Genomic DNA, 16,266 nt, shown 5'->3' on the forward strand with positions numbered 1-16,266 from the left:
TAAATAAAAAAAATAAAATAAATATGTAAAAAAAAAATAAGTGGCTAAAGTACCCAGAACCATAACCAGTACATTATGGCACACAATAAAATAACACAGTAGTTAATGTAATTATTGTTAGTCTCCATTCCAGATCAAATCAATTTGCTGAGCATTTCTGTTTGTTGAAAGCCTGATTATAACTTCAGAAACCAAGAATTATGTGCTCCTTCAAATATATTGTTTCCTACAGTTGAATTGTTTCTTAAAGTTGTACAACAGATGGATATATAGAGATCCAAAGATATACATATGTGGCATCTTACCACACTGATGGACAGTGACTGCAATGGGGTTTGGGGAGGGACTTGATAATATGGGTGAATGTAGTAACCATATTGTTTTTCATGTGAAACCTTCATAAGAATATATATGAATAATACCTTAATAAAAAATAAAAAAAAGAAAGATACACATATGTGTGTATGTATATATGTGCTTGCATATTAGTAAAGAATAAAGCAATAGATTTTTAGATGTAAAGCTACATGAAATATTTTCTGTTTAGTAGTCATGCATATTCAAATGTATATTCACCTTGATCTTATTTAATTTTACTAAAGCAGTTTGTTTTTTTTTAGTATAAATCTTAAGAGTCCTTATCAGGGTTTCCATTATCAAGAAATACATGACCAGGAGTAAGCAAAATTCATTATTCAAATAATTCTTGAAAATTCAATTTTCTTCATTTTCATTTGAATACTTTAGTAAAACTTACAAGTTCAAGATTTTTATTTTTATTTATAGAAAAGTATAATATTCTCAATGATATGGGGATTTCTGGGTAATCAATTTTTGTTATATAATAATGTTAACTTTAATTCTCAATTTATTGATAGTAAGAACCCAGAATTCCTTGATTTTAGATCCACATAAAAAGTTTGAGATTTGTGAATAATTACCCTTCCATTGATCTCACATTTAATTTCTTAAAATTAATTTATTTGCAGCTCATAGACAGTGAAGTTATTTTTGTAAGTGTCTTTCCCCCCCCCCCCGATACCATTTTCTAAATAGAATATTTATGCACAGTCATATATCTGTAAATTTTTCTCTTGGAACCAGAATACCATGACTCATCTTGTCTCTTAATTGTCTTGCCAAATATTCCAGTAATCTTATTTATCTTTTTTTGTGTTGCAGGAATGAATTTCTCATGCTATGAATGGACTGAGAGTTTACTTAATCACCTTATTTATTCAGTGCCTACATGCTAGCTGCATATGCTTTCTCTGTTTCTCTCCAGCTGTAATCTGCTTCTGCTGTACTCAACAGCTTGTAGGGTGGTTCCTGGAAGGAGCCACACTTTATCATGCCTGTGAATCTCCCTGGAGGCTGCTCCTTTATCCGGGAATACCATCCTCCTCATTCCTTGCCTGACTAACTCTTACTGGTCCTTCAAGATTTGCTAGGGCATCATTTTCTCAAGAGGTCGCCCATCTTTTTGTATACCAGGAAAGAAATTGACTACAATTAGATCATGGCAAAAAGGAGGGGCATTCTTTTAAGATTACAACAACAAGTAAAATCCAAAGACACTAAGTAGGGTATAATTGAGCCACACATGTCCTTGAGTGGGGCACTGACAATCAGGAAGTCACTTCATGTTCCCGCCTGACTCTGCTTCTTTCCAAGTGCCTGCTCTATGCTTCCCTTTCTGTCCCAGACTAAATTCCTCTGCTCATTCACCTTCCACACCATCCAACATAGTCTCCCTCAGCTGCTCTTTCTACATCATGACTTTTCATTGATGTGTGACACAGAAATCTCAAGTGACAGCAAACCTCACAGCTCAAACCAAAGGAAACTTACATCACAGTAGAGTCGATGAATGGGCCAGATTTCTGTAAGGCATCTGTTTCTGTGCAAAACAGTTGTGACTACAGGGGCACTATAATGTCCCAGCACTTATGGGGCTGCCTCTTAGTGGCTGTCAGGGGAATAGGCTTTCTGGAATGGACTACAGGAAGCTTAAGTAATGATGATCACAAGGACACTGGCCCTCCAGCTTAGGTCTGGTACCTTTCTATGGCTCCCAACTACTCTTTCATAGCTATCAACATACTGTACTTCAGTGAACTGTTAATATTTCTGTCTTTCCCACTGGACTAGGAAGGGCCTTATTAGGAGGAAGGATCATTCTTGTTTTTCTTCTTTATCCCCAGTGTTTCTAGTATAGTCCTTGGTATACAGAAGGTAATCAATAATTTTGTGTTCAGCAGGCCAGTGCATTAACATTCAGTACCAACAGTTTAAATCTATCTTCCACACTAAATATATTATTTTGGTAATTACAGACATACCTCAGAGACGTTGCAGGTTTGGTTTCAGACCATTGCAATGATGTGAGTAGCAAAATAAAGGGAGTCAAATGAATTTTTTGGTTTCCCAGTGCATATAAAAGTTAAGTTTACAGTATACTGTAGTTTATTAAGTGTGCAATTGCATTATGCCTAAGGAAACAATGTACATACCTTAATTAAAAATACTTTATTGCTAAAACATGCTATCCATCATCTGAGCTCTTAGCAAGTCATAAACTTATTGCTGGTGGAGGGTCTTGAAACCAAGTTGGTGGCTGCTAATTGATGGGGTTGTAGGTGCTGAAGGTTGGTGTGGCTGTGGCAGTTTCTTAAAATAAGAAACTTTCTTAGAATAAGACACTCTCATTCTTACAATAAGAAAACAGTGAAGTTGGTCACACTGATGAACTCTTCCTTTCACAAACCATATTGCAGTGGTCTGGAACTGAACCCATGCCACCTCATGTGATATTGTTTGATAGTAGTTTATTCACAATAAGCCTTCATTCAAAATTGGAGTAAATCGCCTCAAATTCTGCTGCTGCTTTATCAACTAAGTTCATGGAATATTCTAAATCCTTTGTTGTCATTTCAACAGTCTTCACAGCATCTTCACCAGAAGTAGATTCCATCTCAAGAAACCGCTTTCTTGGCTCATCCATAAGAAGCAACTCCTCATCCACGAAAAGTTTACCAGGAGATGGATGCAACCACATGTTCATGCTCATCTTCTAATTTTAATTCTCTTGCTTTTCGACCAACAAGAAGTAGTTTCTTCACTAAAGTCTTGAAACTCTCACAGTCATCCATGGAGGTTGGAATCAACTTCTTCCAAGCTCCTGTAAATGTTGATATTTCAACCTTTTCCTGTGAATCACCAATGTTCTTAATAGCATCTAGAATGGGGAATCCTTTCTGGAAAGTTTTCAATTTACTTTGAAAACTATCAAAGGAATCACTATCTAGGCCAGCTATAGACTTATGAAATATATTTCTTAATAATAAGACCTGAAAGTTGAAATTACTCCTTGCTATATGAGCTCTGAATTGATGTATTAACAGGCATGAAAACAATATAAAACTTATTGTGCATCTCCAATAGAGCTCCTGGGAAATATTTTGGCAAGAAGCAGTAATATTTTGAAAGGAACTTTTTCTAAGCAGTAGTTCTCAGCAGTGGTCTTAAAGTATGCAGTAAACTGTGTTGTAAACAGATACACTGTCATCCAGGCTTTGTTGCTCCATTTATAGAGCACAGGCAAATAGATTTGACATAATTCTTAGGCATCCTAAGTTTTCAGAATGGTAACTAAACATTGGCTTCTGTTTAAAGCCATCAGCTGCATTAGCCCCTGAGAGTCAACCTGTCCTTTGACATTTTGAAGGCAGGTGCTGACTTCTCCTCTCTAGCTATGAAAGTCCAGAACCTTCTTTCAACAGCAGGCTATGTTGTCTACATCAACTATCTTGCTGTTTAGTGTAGCCACCTTTATGAACTTTCTTAGCCAGGTCTTCTGGATCACTTGCTGCAGCTTCTATGTCAGCACTTGCAGTTTCACTGTGCACTTTTTATGGAGAGGACTTCTTTCTTTAAACCTAGGGGACCAACCTCTGCTAGTTCTAAACTTTTTTTTTTGCAGTTTCCTCACTTCTCAGTCATCATAGAACTAAAAAGAGTTAAGGTGTTGCTTTGGGTTAAGCTTAGTTTAAAGGAATTTTGTACTTTGTTTGATCTCCTATCCAAACCATTAAAACTTTCTTCATGTCAGCAATAAGGCTGTTTCACTTTCTTATTATTCACGGGTTCACTGGAGTAGCACTTTTAATTTCCTTCAAGGACTTTTCCTTTGCATTCTCTGCTTGGTGGTTTTGTATAAGAGGCCTAGTGTTTGTCCCATCTCAGCTCTCAACATTTCTTCCTCATGAAGCTAAGTCATTTCTAGTTTACAGTTTAAAGTGGGAGACATGCAACTCTGAATTTCACTTGAATATTTAAAGGCCATTATAGGATAATTAGTTGTCCTACTTTCAATATCATGGTGTCTGAGAATAGGGAGATCTAAGGAGAGGGAGAGAGTTGGGGAATGGCCAGTGAGTGGAGCAGTCAGAATACAACTTGTATCAGTTCACTATCATATGAGCAAGGTCTGTGGAGTGCCAAAACAATTACAATAGCAACATCAATGATCACAGATCACGGTAACAAATACAACATAATGGCAAAGTTTAAAATATTGTGAGAAGTACCAGAATGTAACAAAGACCCGAAAAGAGCAAATACTGCCAAAAAAACAGCACCGATAGACTTACTTAATGCAGGGTTGCCACAGACCTTCAATTTGTTAAAAACACAACATCGGCAAAGTGCAATAAAGTGAAGCATAATAAATGAGGTATGCCTGTGAAAAACAGACAGAATTCCCAACCACTTCAGGGTTCTGTAAGCTGACCAAAGGCAGACAAGTTGAGCCGCATTTACTCTTGGAAAAACCAGGAGGGTTTTTGACAAGAACAGTGGGGGTTTGTAGCCTTTAGCCAGCAGAGGGATGGTCTTGAGTTGGTGGGGTGATAATGGGGTGTGAAAATGGCCAAACCAGTAGGGAACAGCAGAAAAACTTATAGCTATAAGTCCAGGAGGGTACTGAAAAAAAAATTCTCAAAAATAACCAGAATACAGCATTGCTATATTACGAGAAACCCAATTTCAACCCAAAATTACAATACATGCAAAGAAACAAGAAAATGTGACTAAAAAAAACCCCCTAAAAACAAACAAAAAAATGTGTGTGTTTGTGAATATCCTGCTCTCTTAATTTCTTTAAAAAATAAGGTTATTTAAAGTAATGATTGTAACACTGCATCGCTGGCTTTGTAACACATACAGAGTAATATATATGATAACAATAGCAGAAGACAGGAGTGAGGAAATGGAGATATACTACAGAAAAAACTGCTATATTTTACCAGAATTTAGTATTCACCTGTAGTAGATGATTAAAGTTGCATATTACAACCTCCAGAGCAACTACTAAGAAAATCACTTTTTAAAAAAGCTAAAATTCAGCAGAGGAATTAACATGGCGTGTTAAAAAAAATTCTTAATGCAAATTTAAAGAAATGAAGGAGGAACAGAGGGACAAAAAAAGACATGAGACATATCGAAAACAAACATCAAAGTGGCAGGTAGGCTTAAATCCAGGTTATTGGCAACCCTAGATTGTATTTGAAATGACATATAAGAGACAATGGGGAGTGGCAGAGACTGTGAACAACTAAAATGTGAAGGACTGGACAGCAGCTTCCTGTAGATGGGTATGCGTTTTCCATTATTCACAGTTCCTGTTACTCTCAATAGCATCTTATATTTTACTGAAAGCAAAGTCTTTCTTTCCCTCCCCTCCCACCACAACACGTGTACTAATCATAATACCCCTCAATCCCCGTCTCTCTCCCACCCCATTGGTAACTGCTAGTCCCTTCTTGGAGTCTGTGAGTCTGCTGCTGTTTTGTTCCTTCATTGTTATACTCCACAAATGAGGGAGATCATTTGGCACTTGTCTTTCTCTGAGATAGCAGTATAATTTTATGGTATTATTTGTAACACCAATTCCTCATTATCAGTGAGGAAACTGAGCCTCAGAGAGTTCTTGTTATCTGTATAGCTGACCCTTCAGCAACACAGGTTTGAGCTGCATAGGTCTCCTTATATACAGACTTTTTTCAATAAGTATATTGGAAAAATTTTTGGAGATTTGTGAGAATTTGAAAAAGCATTGTTTTTCTCTAGCTTACTTTATTGTAAGAGTATAGTATGTAATACCTATAACATAAGATATGTGCTAATTGGCTATGTTGTCAATAAAGCTTCTGTTGACAAAGTAGGCTATTAGTAGTTAAGTTTTAGGGGAATCAAAAGTTTATGTGGATTTTCAGCTGAGTGGGAGGTGGGTAAGGGGGTGGGGAGAGGCATGGTGCCTTTAGCTTCTCTGTTGTTCAAGGGTCAACTGTACAAGGACACATAATTATCCAAGCTTCTTCCAGAGGGCATATTTCTGTGCTTACAAAAAACAAAGTAAAATCAGGATGTCATACAAAATTTTAAAAATAAATTAATGCCGTGGAAAAAATGTTTTCTAAGTCTTCTAAAGAGTAAAGAATCTTGTGGGTTTTTTTTCCTTTTTAGACTGGGCTGGATGTCTTTGGTGTCACTGGAGAATTGGACAAAGCTGGAGAAGCTCTGAAACAGCTGCTAGAATAATAGCAGCGTATTTCATTTTTTAAACACTGAAAAGAATTGCTTCTCAACTTTGAGATGTCGTAGGTTAAACAAATCAATTGGTTTTATTTGGTGTTTTGTTCTTACCTATAGCTAATGTTTCAGGCACCAAGAGATGTTTATTGCTGTAGAGTAAAAATTAAGGAGTCTTACATAAAATCTTAAACTGTCATCTTTATTACTGTACTAGATTGGAGTCCTCAATCATTAAAGTAGAGTGGTTTAGGACTAAGGATGAAAACCGTCATTGCTCACCTTTGCACTAACCAGAGAGGTTGTGTTGCAGTTTTATGTCTTATGACATTGCTGTACTTTGGATTGAGGCTGTCCCCTAGACCATTTATATTATAAACAAGACTGAGGCAAGACTTCGCTACGGGCATCTCAATGTCTATAGCTAAGCAATATGACTGGCATACTTGATCCGTTTTTGTTCCTCTGATTTTAGAATTTCAATTGGATTTTTATAGTTACCCATAAAAGTACCAATTGGCACAGCAAGGTATGAGCATAAGGCAGAGGCCACATCCTGGTGGCCTGTGTGTTAGGCCCACCCTGCAGATGTGTTCCATTTTGCTTGGCCTTCAAAGTGTTTAAAGAAACTGTTTTTTTTTTTAATGTTGTAGACAAAATTTCACAACCTGGAGAATTGACACAAACATCTAAATTTCCTGTTTCTCTTGAGAAATCCATCTGGCCACAATGAACCCACAATCCTGCTGAGTAAATGCTGCCCCTTTAATGGAGCACACAGTTCCCCTCCAGGAAGGCTGCTTCACTCATTTATGGTTCCTGCACATCTTTAGGTGCATCTGTGACTCTGTACGCTGACTTTTCCACTGGGAGAAGCCTTTTAAAGTGATTTGTTGCCTTGAGAGGCAGACAATACACTTACTTTATTTGTTTTGTCAGGTTCAAAGCCATGTCGGAATGTCTGTGGTGAGTTGCTTTTAGAAATTCTGACATTGATTTAACTTTGGAGCCTATCTTTGTCCCTGAATCGATTTTTGGAAATAGTTAAAGGAAAATTTGGAGCAAAGTTTGGGGTAAAAAATATGTGACTATGAAATAGTGAAAACCTGTTTCTTTTGGGTGGTTTGTAAGCTGACTCAAAGGTAATTTAAAAAAAAGCTCAATAATGCTTTGGGGGATGGCGTTTACTTCTTCCAAATGTCAGTTACCCTTTCCACTAAGCTTTCAAAATATCCTATTTGAGACTGTTATGCATATATAGCTTGGGTTTTCATTTTTTGGTTATTGACTTCACCCTACTTCAGACAGACTGACTCACTTGAAAAGATCTAAGGTTATTCATCTTTGATTATGTTAGGCACAGTTGGAGGCCAAAAGATTGGATCGAAAGGCTCATCATTGGATGAATGAATGAATGAATGAATCAGTATAAAGAGCATCTTAAGTTGACTATTTCATAGGGTACAACCTACTTTATATCTGTTATAGATCCACTCTCATTTAAAAAAAAACTTGTATTTCTGTAATCAAAATGGATTGAAAACGAATTGTGTTTAGATTGTATAACTTTCCTTGGTCACTGAAGTCAGTCAGGGGTATTGCAAAGCAGTTAAAAGTCACTGGTTTCTTCTTGACAGGCAAGAATCTATCGCACACTTGCGGTTTTTCTAACTGACGAGCAGGGACATGTAAAAGTTGTAGAATCAAAAGTGAATCAAAACCCACTAACGATTATAGCTTGCTTTTCGTGTCCTAGTTCAAAATGCAGTTTCAGAGCATTTCGGATTGCATTCACGTTTGATAGTGCTAACCAAGCATCAGCGTCAACCTTAGGGTAGGGCAACATTAACACTTTGAAGCCTTCAATACAGAAAGCCTGAAAGAACTAATAAGTATATTAAAAGAAAAGTAGCGCCAACCCTCCGCCCCCGCCACCCCCCGAAACCTCATAAAAAGGGAGAAAACGAAATATCCCTTCTATGTGTATAATTTTGTTAAAAGGGTGGATAGCCCTCTCTCAGAGTAGCTAAGGTGATGGGCAGCAGGGCGTTGAGGGAATTCTCGTTTGTTTCTACGTAGGAGAAAAAGAAGGTCGCCTTTTTCCACGCTCACTCTTATAGTCAATTTGCATTTCCACCCGGAAACACACCTCTCTGTCCTCTCTAGGCTCTCCGGCCTTGGAGAAGCGGCACCAGCCTCGGCGGCTGCATCCTTCTCCTCCTCCTCCTTCTCCTCGCGCTCTATTTGGGGCCCCATGATCTCATGCCCTCTGCAGACCGCACTCTGCAATTCCAGTCCAGCCCGCGCCGCGAGGCCACGCAGGGCGATTCCTGCAAGTGTCGGAAGGTGCCTGGGGCGCGGGGAGAAGGCTTTGGGGGAAGTCAGAGACTCGCCCACGCAAAGGACCCAAAATAACCGACACGCTGAGCACCCGAAATCAGACAGGAAGCCAAATAATCCGGGGCGTTGGGTTGCTTTCCCCTCGCTTCTAGCGCTGGGCGGCAGGCGAGGAGCCAAGGGTCTGGCGGCTGGGGGCGGGCCGGCGCGGGGCGGGGCCGGGCGGCGCGGAGCCTATTAAAGGCGCGGCAGGCGGCGGGGCCCGAGCGCCCGGGGCCACGATGGAGCGGGAAGGCTGTGCGGGGGGCGGGAGCGGCGGCGGCGAGGGCGGGCGCGGTCCCCGGGCGGATTCGGCGGGGAACGGCCGCCACCCGGGCCGCAGCCACGCTGCCGAGGCGCCGGGGGACCCGCAGGCGGCCGCGTCCTTGCTCGCCCCCATGGATCTGGGGGAGGAGCCGCTGGAAAAGGCGGTGCGCGTCCGCACGGCCAAGGACCCCAACACCTATAAAGTGCTGTCGCTGGTAGGTCCGCCGCGGCCCGGCGCCCCGGAGGGCGGGGAGGGCGGTGCTCAGCTCCTGCGCGGCGGGCGCGGCCAGCACCCGGGCGGGAGACCCAGCGTGCCCGCCGCGCCCCTTCGCCCGCGCGCTCTCCTGCAGGCTGCGGATGCTCATCACTGTTCTTCTCTTGCCCCCAGGGGCTGGTTCACCCTGACTTGTATTACTGATGATTTACAGGGCCTGTTTATGAAATCAGACTGTTAAAAATTGTCATCTTTAGAAATGTCACCTCTAACCCCCAGAAAGCACACGGTTTTTAGAAGGGAAGAACAACTAGCCTGAAACTTGCTGGTCTTAGGAAGGACCAAGAAGGTTTGGGTGTTTTTTTTCCTAACCTTTTTGGGGTGACTGGGTGCAGTATTAATGACTTCCCTTGCATTAACTATTCCACTTGAAAAGACTTAATAGAACTCGTTAAATTTTATCAGAAACTTAAGAAATACTTTTTCCTTTGGCTCTGTTTAGGAATTTCCTTGCAGCTGCTTAGAAATTCCATCAGTATTCATGTTACGTGAATGTGAAGAAACGTTGGATTCTTTGTCAACTTGTTGAACCATAGGTTAAGCAGTTTTTGTGGCTAACAAAAGTACCCGTTATTCCTCTATTTTGTTTGACAGTTGAAAGATCCACAGTCAATTTTATGAAATGTGAGGGTTGTTTTTCATTGTAAATCTGTGGTAGGAAGTGGCTGGGCTGAGAGAAGTCTGGGTTCTTGGTTTCATGGCTGTTATTAATTGCGGAGGCCTCAGTTTGTTAAAATGTGAACATCAACTCCATTGCAATGATAGGATTATTGTGAGTGTCAAAGGAAACAACCTATGTGGGGAAGTCAACTGAAAACTACAAGAAGCAGTTCATTACTATTGAATTATTATGGCACTAACGTCTACATATAGTGCACTCTAAAATGTGTTGTCACATATTGTGACTGAACAATGCCATGTAGACAATATCATTTTTGATTTTTGAAATCTTCATTCCTTTCATAGGCATTTCCGTTTTCACTATATTTTGGGTATCATGAAGATGTTAGAGTATTTTGAGGAACCAACGTTCCTAAAGAGATGGTGTCATACACTTAGTACTTAAAAATAAGCCTAAGGTTCAAAGAGTAAGTATCCCAAAACATAGAAAGAATTTTATATCTCAAGATATATTTTTGCTTCCAGAGAAACAATTTTATATCTCAAGATATATTTTTGCATCATGTATCACTAGAACACATGGTGTTGATGAGAACTTAGTTTTAGTTTGAATCGCCTTTTTTGTTTTTGTCAGTGGAAGACCTTAACTTTTGCAACATAATCACTTAAATTATATAGTATCAATATTTTCAGGTGTTTAGTAGCACACTGTGAAGTATTCAGTAATTGTACATTGAGTCTATATGTAACTCCAATGTGAAATCATTTCTAAATGTCTGTGGTTTTGAAAGGTTACTATATTACCAATTGCTAAATTCAGTGTTTTGAATCTTTCCTAGTCATTTACTTATGAATTCACAACAGACATCAACAAAGGTCTACCCTAGAATGTGCATTTCAGTATTTGACATCTGCAGTCAGCTGATCAAACAGTATTCTTTTATCCTCTGATGATGTGCTCTGGGTATTTGACATACAGGTGTCTTAGGACTAACTTCCACAGTAGGACAGTCACGAGTATTTTTTATCCCGTTAGGAGGGATCTTTTGCTGTAACACAAATTGAGTTGGAAAGAATTCTTACCTTCTATCTTTTGGCAAAATACTGTGGTACATTAATACACACCAAAACTGATTTGCTTTGCTTTTGAAACTCTTAATTAATAATATATGTCAACTGAAAGTTAAAACTCTTACCCATTCTTTCTCTTCCCTACTTCAGTACGTTGCTTTCCCCTAGACCTTCCCCAGATGATGCACTCTCAAGGGAGAAGTCTCCAAAAGGAACTTGACAGTTGGCATCAAAGAGCTCTGGGACATGTCTTCTAGAAAGGAGCTGCAATTATGGGATACCTTTTTCAGGTTAAACATTAGCACACTTTTCATAAAGATGAAGAAATGGATTGACTAATTGCATCTGGGTTAGGGATTACTAGTGGTCAACCACTGAGGCAGGCCTCAGCCACGAAGTTTTTATTTAGTAGAGTACACACCAGAGTTGCTTCCAGAGAAACAATGAGTGGGAACATGACTACTGCATTTTTCAGAATGTATTTCAGGTAAACTTAAATGGTATAGGTATGTGAGAGTGGATGAAGAAGGGGAGATCCTGCCCAACCCTTTCTTCTTCCCAGTGTGGCATTTAATCCCAGGGAAAGACCCACAGGCTCTTCTCTCAGGGCTTTGGGCCCTGGGCCCTGGGTATGCTCATGCCTAGGCACTGCTCCTGATACAGGAAACTCCAAGAGGGCAGATACAAGTAGTATTCTCTGTATGCTTTAGCAGATATGTTAAATACTAGATACTTTTCCTTGGTTTTACACAAGGTTTTGATCTTCTACTGAGGTTGGACTTGAAGATTTATTTGAAATATCCTTCTTGTTCAGTCAGTGGCATCATTTTAAAGACAGGTAATTTTCAATCACATTGCAAAACACTTTTCTCCAGTGAGCTCTTCTCCAGCATTGTTTTGTGTTTGTGACCTTTTGCTGTCTTACGAATATATATGCCTATGTATGTGTAAAGGGTTTTGTGTGGTAGTGATTAAAGACTACTGTCACTTTTTATTGAAAGAGTTTCTTGTAAGGGCAGAAGTTGTCCTTGTTTATCAGAAATTTGGGTGTCAAAGTTATTAATTCTGTTAGTTTCTCTCCCTTGCCTATTGCAACACATGTCTGATCTCTGGAATACAGCATGGAGTCATTCAATATTCAAGATAATCCTCTGCTCTTCATCAGACTTGGAATTGACATTGCTTTTTGTTTTTTACAGTTTAGTATACATCTAGCCATAGTTTAATATTTTATTTCAAAATGACCAGAGCATCTCACAGGCTAGAGAAGGCTGTTGTTTGCTCCTTTTGGTATTTGTTTCACATGCTCTAATAAAATGCACCAAAGGTTTCCGGGAACTGAGGAAGACTGTTTTGATTACTACCAGGCCTAAGACGGTGCCTGTCACTCAGTGACAGCTTTTGGTTAAGTGAATTAATGCGTTGCATTTTTACTTAGACCAAGTGACACTTGGACCTAGAAAATGGCAAGCGGGTAGACTGAATACACAACCACAGACCCGCATGGCCAGTAGAAGGTCAGGAATCTACATGTAGATGTGCTCATATGGATGACGCTTGGGTATACATTCAGGGATAAGATCAAAATTGGGATATATTTTATTAGGGCATTGGGAGAATGAAGAGGTGATGAATGAATTATAACCAGTATACCTTAGAAGTGGCCAGACAGGGCCTCTGTGATAACTTGGATTCAGAATTGGATTCTAATCACTGGGCATTGTCTCAGGTAGAAACAACCCCCAAGTGGCCATGAGTCTCCCTGGCTTGTATTGAGGCCTCTTCTGTTTGATGTCTTTGCTGTCACACCCCAAATTCAGTTTTTCCTGCTCTTATAGGGAACCGTTTTCTCCAGCACTACTTTCTATTACTTTGCTTTTTCTGCTTTGTGTCATATTCTGGTCTTCCTCTTTCTCACCATTTAGATCAGCTATTTCCACTCTATTTAGTCTCTTTCTCATGGATACACAGCCACTCTTTCAACACTTCTTTTTTCCCTTCTATTCCACTTGTTCAGTTAACTCCAGATGCCCAGGTTTGCTGTCCTCTGCCCCCTTCATGTCCTAATCAGGACTCTGTAGAGTCCCTAGCGCTATGTTGAGACATGTGTTCTGTATAGTAAAGAACTGAGGACCATTAACCCATTTAGAAAATTTACAAAAATTTTTATCTATCAGTTTCTCATCTTCCTCCAGTTAACTGTTTCCTCAGATACCAACATTAAAGGTAAATGAAAATCGTTTTATATTCAGTGTTGTTTCTGAGTTTGATAAATCCCCTTGCAAAATGTCTGCATGACTTATAAGGCATAGCAAATGTATTCCATCTTACTTTTTCTTGAACTTGAGATTCATAGTATTTTTTTTTTTTGTAGAGCAAGGAGCATTTCATGTTTCAAACAGCTTAGGAACAAATAAGCTTTGGGAATACAACTTGTAATTAGAAGTCTGTGTCTGGTTAAAATAAACATGTCTCCATCAAGCATGAACTATCCCCCCCAAACAACAAAAAGTAAACAAGAAACCTTTTAGCAAATGAGCTTGAGGCAAAATATAGATTGCTCTTCTAAGCCTATGCAACAAGAAATGACCTTCAGAATTCTGACCCAACATCAATATCCTTTGGTGTCAAATAAGATCTAAGTGATGTGTTTTCCAAGGAAAGAAAGAGTAATAATATATTTAAAAAGAGCTTTTCAAAAGAGTGACCAGAATTTTCAGCTAAATATTAACTAGAATACTTTGAGTACTTGAATTTTTTGAGGTTTAATTACGAGAATAAAAATAATGCCTATAGTATTTTTTGTTTTATCCCTTCTCGCTTTTAGTTTTTAGGATAAAATTTGGTGAAATGTAGGTTTAAAAATTTAGATGATTATTATTATTCACATAGCACTTTGCAGTTTTAGAATGCAAATTAGACAATAATTTATGATTACTTGGAATTGTTATGGACTGAATATTTGTGTCCCTCCCAGCCCCTCCCAATTCATATGTTGAAATCCACCCCACCCCAATGTAATGCTGTTTAGAAGTGGGGCCTTTTGGAGGTAAGACTGTGACAACTGCAAGGACTTTGTGGATTTTTATTCAGGCCTAATGACTAAAGTCATTAATTTGCCTTTATCAGTGTGACATCAATGATCACATGTTATTAAGAGCTACCAAAGTATACAAATTTCTGGGAAAGTGAGTTTCTTCTTAGTTCAAGTTTCCTTCTCAGTACCTTTTAAAATGTGCCAAAATAGGAAGATGGAGTCATGATACAAAGTCGTTATGGAGGGAGTAAATTTTTGCCAGCCTATCTCATTTGTGGATCAATCATTTCCTCACCTGTCTTAGGACTTCACAGATTTAGGTGACAAACATTCTATGACAGGTGTGGTTTGAGACCCTTAAAGATCTCTCTCTCTCTTGGTTTTCAGGAAATATTCATGAGAAAGTAGCTTATTCCTAAAGCTGATTTCATTCCCTTGAGAAGCTTTTTGGCATCAGCAAATATCTGGAGTCTGTGGTCTCTCAAAGAGAGAGGGGACTGAAAAGGAACTCAATTAGTTTTTTATGATGCTATTGGGCAGCAAAATAAATACAACTGTCTTTATGAAAATTTTCTAAATAAAGTCTCATATTGCTCCAGAGTGCCTTTACATGATTTTGGACAAATGTGTTTATAAGCAAAAGACAACACAGATAGAACAAAGTTTCAAAAGCCAAAATATTTCAGGCAGCAGTTCTTAAATTGTGACCTGTGGATCTCAGGTGAGGGGGATGTCCCCAGGAGCCTTTCAGGGGAACCATAAATTCCAAACTATTTTAACAACAATACAAAGACAGCGTTTGCCCTGCTCACTGGGCTGACATTTACACTGATGGCATTAAAGCAATGGTGGATAAAACTCATGTCGCCTGAGCAAGAATCAAGTCAGTGCCACCAATTGCATGTAGTCATGCACTTGGCAGTTAGCACAAACCAGTTTCACGTAAAAGAACATACTAAATGAAGCAGGAAATATGTCCTTGATGAAGCAGATTTTATTAAATGTCCACGCTAAATTACCTGTCTTTTTAATATTCTGTGTGACAAAATTGAAGTATCCACTTAGTACACCTACTGCACACTGAAGTACTCCTGTTTTCTGGAGGAAAAGCAGTTGGTTGAGTCATGAGCTGAACTAGCTGCTTTTTTTCATGAACAGCATTTTTATTTGAAAGAATTACTGACAAACTGGTTATTCATACTTGGGGACTTGGCGCATGTTTTCTCAAAAGTGAATAATTTTAGCTTGTCACTTCAAGGGAAACAAATGAAAGTACTTGCTGCCTATGATAAAATCTGATATTTTAAGCAAAAATCAGAATTTTGGAGAACCTGTATCTGCCATTGTAAGGTTGACAGCTTCCCAATCCTTAAAGACTTTTCTGATGAAATTGATGGAGGTAGTAAGGAATCTAACTTATTTTTTCATATGGTATAATGACATGCATCAACATTTGGAAGAACTATAGAACTCAGTGAACCAATATTTTCCAAAGGACCAACAGATGATTTATACAATTATGAATGGGTGTAAATTCTATTCAAAGTGCAAGATAGACTAATGGATTTTAATGTAACAGTATGAAAAGTTCATTCATACGTTTTCAAGTTTCATGTTGCATCTTGCCTTTAAGAAATTACCACTTGTAGAAATTTGGTGTAGTTTTAAAGAAGAATGTCCACAATTATTTGAAAGGCTTTTAGGGTCCTCTATAATTTTGAAGAGTATAAAGGGAATTTGAAACCAAAAGTTTTCACAATATCTGCCGGAAAGAAAGGTGTACATTCAATAATATTTTAAGAAAGACTAAGACATATAGAATCAGTTACAATTATTGTGTCCTTATTTATGTAAGGTCCTTTATAGGTTTCAGAATAGTTCTACATTTATGATCTCATTTGTTCCAAATCACAGCTCTGCTATTATCCCTGTGTTAAAGGCTCAGAGAAATTTGGGGGACTTTCTAAAATCACAAAATTAATAAATTTCTTAATCTCATTGCTATAGTTTATTGACAAATAATTTTGAA

The 16,266-nt window shown here is 38.7% G+C and overlaps 1 protein-coding gene across 1 annotated transcript in view; it reads left to right on the forward strand.

Annotated features, from left to right (window-relative positions):
* Positions 1-9,193: 9,193 nt before the first annotated feature.
* The window catches only part of ENPP1 (ectonucleotide pyrophosphatase/phosphodiesterase 1), a 71,203-nt gene continuing 64,130 nt past the window's right edge, over positions 9,194-16,266 (forward strand). Inside the window, exon 1 of the mRNA XM_036994156.2 lies at positions 9,194-9,449. Coding sequence (XP_036850051.2) covers positions 9,210-9,449 — 240 coding nt within the window. The 5' untranslated portion in view covers positions 9,194-9,209. The remainder of the gene's footprint in view (positions 9,450-16,266) is intronic.

Source organism: Manis javanica, chromosome 13 (assembly GCF_040802235.1).
Source record: "Manis javanica isolate MJ-LG chromosome 13, MJ_LKY, whole genome shotgun sequence".
Lineage (NCBI taxonomy): Eukaryota > Metazoa > Chordata > Mammalia > Pholidota > Manidae > Manis > Manis javanica.